The 2,971-nt window shown below is 30.3% G+C and overlaps 1 protein-coding gene across 1 annotated transcript; it reads right to left on the bottom strand.

Moving 5' to 3' along the window:
* Window positions 1–336: 336 nt before the first annotated feature.
* On the bottom strand, window positions 337–1,509 carry LOC137813918 (protein SRC1-like). Its single transcript, XM_068616400.1, has 3 exons — window positions 943–1,509; window positions 875–908; window positions 337–556 (listed from the first exon to the last, which is right to left on the bottom strand). The coding sequence occupies exon 1, from the start codon at window positions 1,281–1,283 to the stop codon at window positions 960–962; it is 324 nt and encodes a 107-aa protein (XP_068472501.1). The 5' UTR covers window positions 1,284–1,509; the 3' UTR covers window positions 337–556; window positions 875–908; window positions 943–959.
* Window positions 1,510–2,971: the final 1,462 nt, after the last annotated feature.

The following is a 2,971-nucleotide window of genomic DNA, read 5'->3' as shown; positions in this document are numbered from 1 at the left end:
AAATTTTATGAAAAAATTATTTAATTTTACAAAAATAAAATTCATGAATTGATTTAACTTGTGAAAAAATTATAATTTTTTTCTTATAAATATATGAATAAGTTTATCCAGATAAAATAGTTAGCTTTAATGATTTGACTATATAAGAAACGTAGTAGTGTTTAATAGATTTGGGGTAAATGAAAATTAAAACTTAATATTTCTAGAAGGTCAAATCGAAGGAAAAATAATAATCAGCATACACGATTCCTTTTGTTTTAAGATTTGATTTATTGTGTTGGATTAAGCAATGTTTTTGCTCTGTTAAAAAAAATGTGATGAAACATACACCTCATGTAATACTAAGACTCGTAATTTAAATTTTTATTTAATTGGGAAAATATACAACCAAAGCAGTGGGGTTACACACCAACCAAACCACAGATTCATAGCACTTCAATAACCAACCACACACCACAATTTTCTCTCACTTTTTTTTTTCACTCATAATGCAGATCACAAGAAAGAAAGAAAGAAAAGCAGAAGTCACAGCCCTCACTGCTATGGTCACATACACCTGCATCAGACAAGGAGGAAAATAAATCAGAACATATAACCTTAGTAATCATGTTCTGCCATACACCTATATAGAAAGAAAAATGTTTCTTTCACACTCTTTCAAAAAATTACATTCATTTAACAATTTATAGGCTAAAAATGATAGCTCAACACACAGGGTGTCATTGTGCTAAAATGTATAATTTCCTTAGATCAAAGTAACAGAAGAAAACAAGATCAGAAATTTCCTAATTCATAATCATGTTCCAAACACCAAAGAATAAAATCATGGAGAATATTGATAGAGCAGAGACAAGATAACAAAAGAAGAGTTCACCTTAATTATAGCTTAACATATATATATATATATATATATATATATATATATATATATATATATATATAGGTGATGCAGCAGATATCTAATCACTGTCACTGCTGCTGCTGCTGTCATGGCCATCGTCATGTTTCTTCTTCTTCTTCTCCTTCTTCTTCTTCTCGCCCTCAGCACCTTCACCGTGGATCTTGTCCTTGATCTTCTCTACGAACCCTTGTTTGTGCTCTTCTCCATGGTGTTCTGGCTTGTGCTCCCCTTTGTGCTCACCATGGTACTCTCCTTTGTGTTCACCATGGTGCTCTCCTTTGTACTCACTATGTTCACCATGGTGCTCCCCTTTGTGCTCCTCCTCCTTCTTGTGCCCTCCCACATGAAGGGTCTCCCCAATCTTGTGAATGATTCCTGACATTGTCTCTCTTTCACTTAGCTTCTTCCGGTTTTGGTTTTGGTTTTTGTTTTGGTTTTGCTGTGTTCTTACCCCAAGAGATGAACGGTATTTATAGGAAGAAAGTCAGGTATAAAGGAAAAAAAAATGCTATCCATCATTGAAATTACTGGAATGACCATCAACGTGTTCTTTGCGTGTATTCGTTTATAACTATTTTGTTTACTGATAAAAAAATATAGAATCATATATACCTCACATGATTTTCTTTTTTATATACTTGTGACAGCTGTAATGTTATGTAATTTCAAGATCAATACGAATATGATGTTTTACTTATACTTTTAAATGGAAAAGCAGTTATATTTGATTCAAGAAAATATAACAGAAACAAATTAATGAGAGGTGTGAAATTAAAGTATGAATGATGAATTAATAAGAGAAGGAGCAAACACGTGTCGAGTGGTTAAGGGCTGAGACAATTGTGTCGCTAATATTTGTGCATTTGTAACCTAACTGTAGCTTTTCTGGTGTAATACGGAACCTATTGAGAGAAACATCCTATGCTTACTAATTGAAGAGACAAAGAAATAAATCTTAAAGTTGGGATGTGGCAATGTATTATGCAAATCATGACAATGTCTGTCCAAAATTTAGGTTAGGTACATTCAATCAGATATTATTATATATTTCTAGTCATTAACCCTGCATTCTAGATTCTACTTTCAGAACAATTTCTATCTATTTTTTATTTCTTTATTTTCAAAATCAAAAGCATGGAAAATCTTACAACTCAATGGGTTTTTTTCTTTCCTGTAAATAGTCTAATTTCATTTGATATTTTCTGTGAAATAAAAACAAAAATTATTCTGGAATTAGACAAGTCCTACTTAACCCATTTCAAAAAATACACATTATTTGGAGAAAAAAATCAGTCAATGATGTAGCCCCCCCAAAGAGAAAAAGAGGTATGTATGAGGACATAATTTAGTCCAAATCCATAATATGATTCCCTTTGTTCTTAGTCCTCTAAAACAAAAATAAATCAAAGAATAAATTGCAATTTTAGTAATTATGTGATACCTTTTCTTTTCTCAATTTGAATCTCCTAATTTTAAAAAAATTGTAACTTTAGCTAATTATGAGTTATGCACACACTTTATCTTTATTTCAATTAATCAAATGTTTCAATTGTAATTTAAATAAAACTTTAAGTTTAGATATGAATTGTATCAAAAAAAAAAAGAAGATTGAATTCACATTATTTTGTTAAAAAATTAGAAGAGAGTACACTATTATTTAACCCAAACTAAAGTATAGAGGATAAAAGAGTAAAAAGAATGGTAGTTTGAGAAGAATAAATGAATAAAGAAAGAAAAATGATTGTATTATTTGAAAAATAGTTTAAAGCATGATGGATGAAATAGGGTAGCGTGGAATAGGGGAGAAGGTGACCCACCGACCATTATGGGCCATAAATGAAAGATCCAAAAGAGGATAAGAAGGGCCCACTTTCCGTATCTGAAGAAGAGAAAGTAGAAAACAACGTTATTCCCACTATCTTTTTCTTTCTGTTACCGACTTTAATTTAAAATACAATTTTTTAACGATAATCCCTTAATTCAACTTTTAATATCTTATAAATTTAAATATTTTAATAAATTTTACACAAAAAGATGTTACTCAATCAAGAAAGAGTAAGTTAGTCAACA

This window comes from Phaseolus vulgaris, chromosome 1 (genome assembly GCF_000499845.2).
Source record: "Phaseolus vulgaris cultivar G19833 chromosome 1, P. vulgaris v2.0, whole genome shotgun sequence".
Lineage (NCBI taxonomy): Eukaryota > Viridiplantae > Streptophyta > Magnoliopsida > Fabales > Fabaceae > Phaseolus > Phaseolus vulgaris.
The sequence above is the reverse complement of the archived record's forward strand: the minus strand, read 5'-3'. Positions and strand labels throughout refer to the sequence as shown.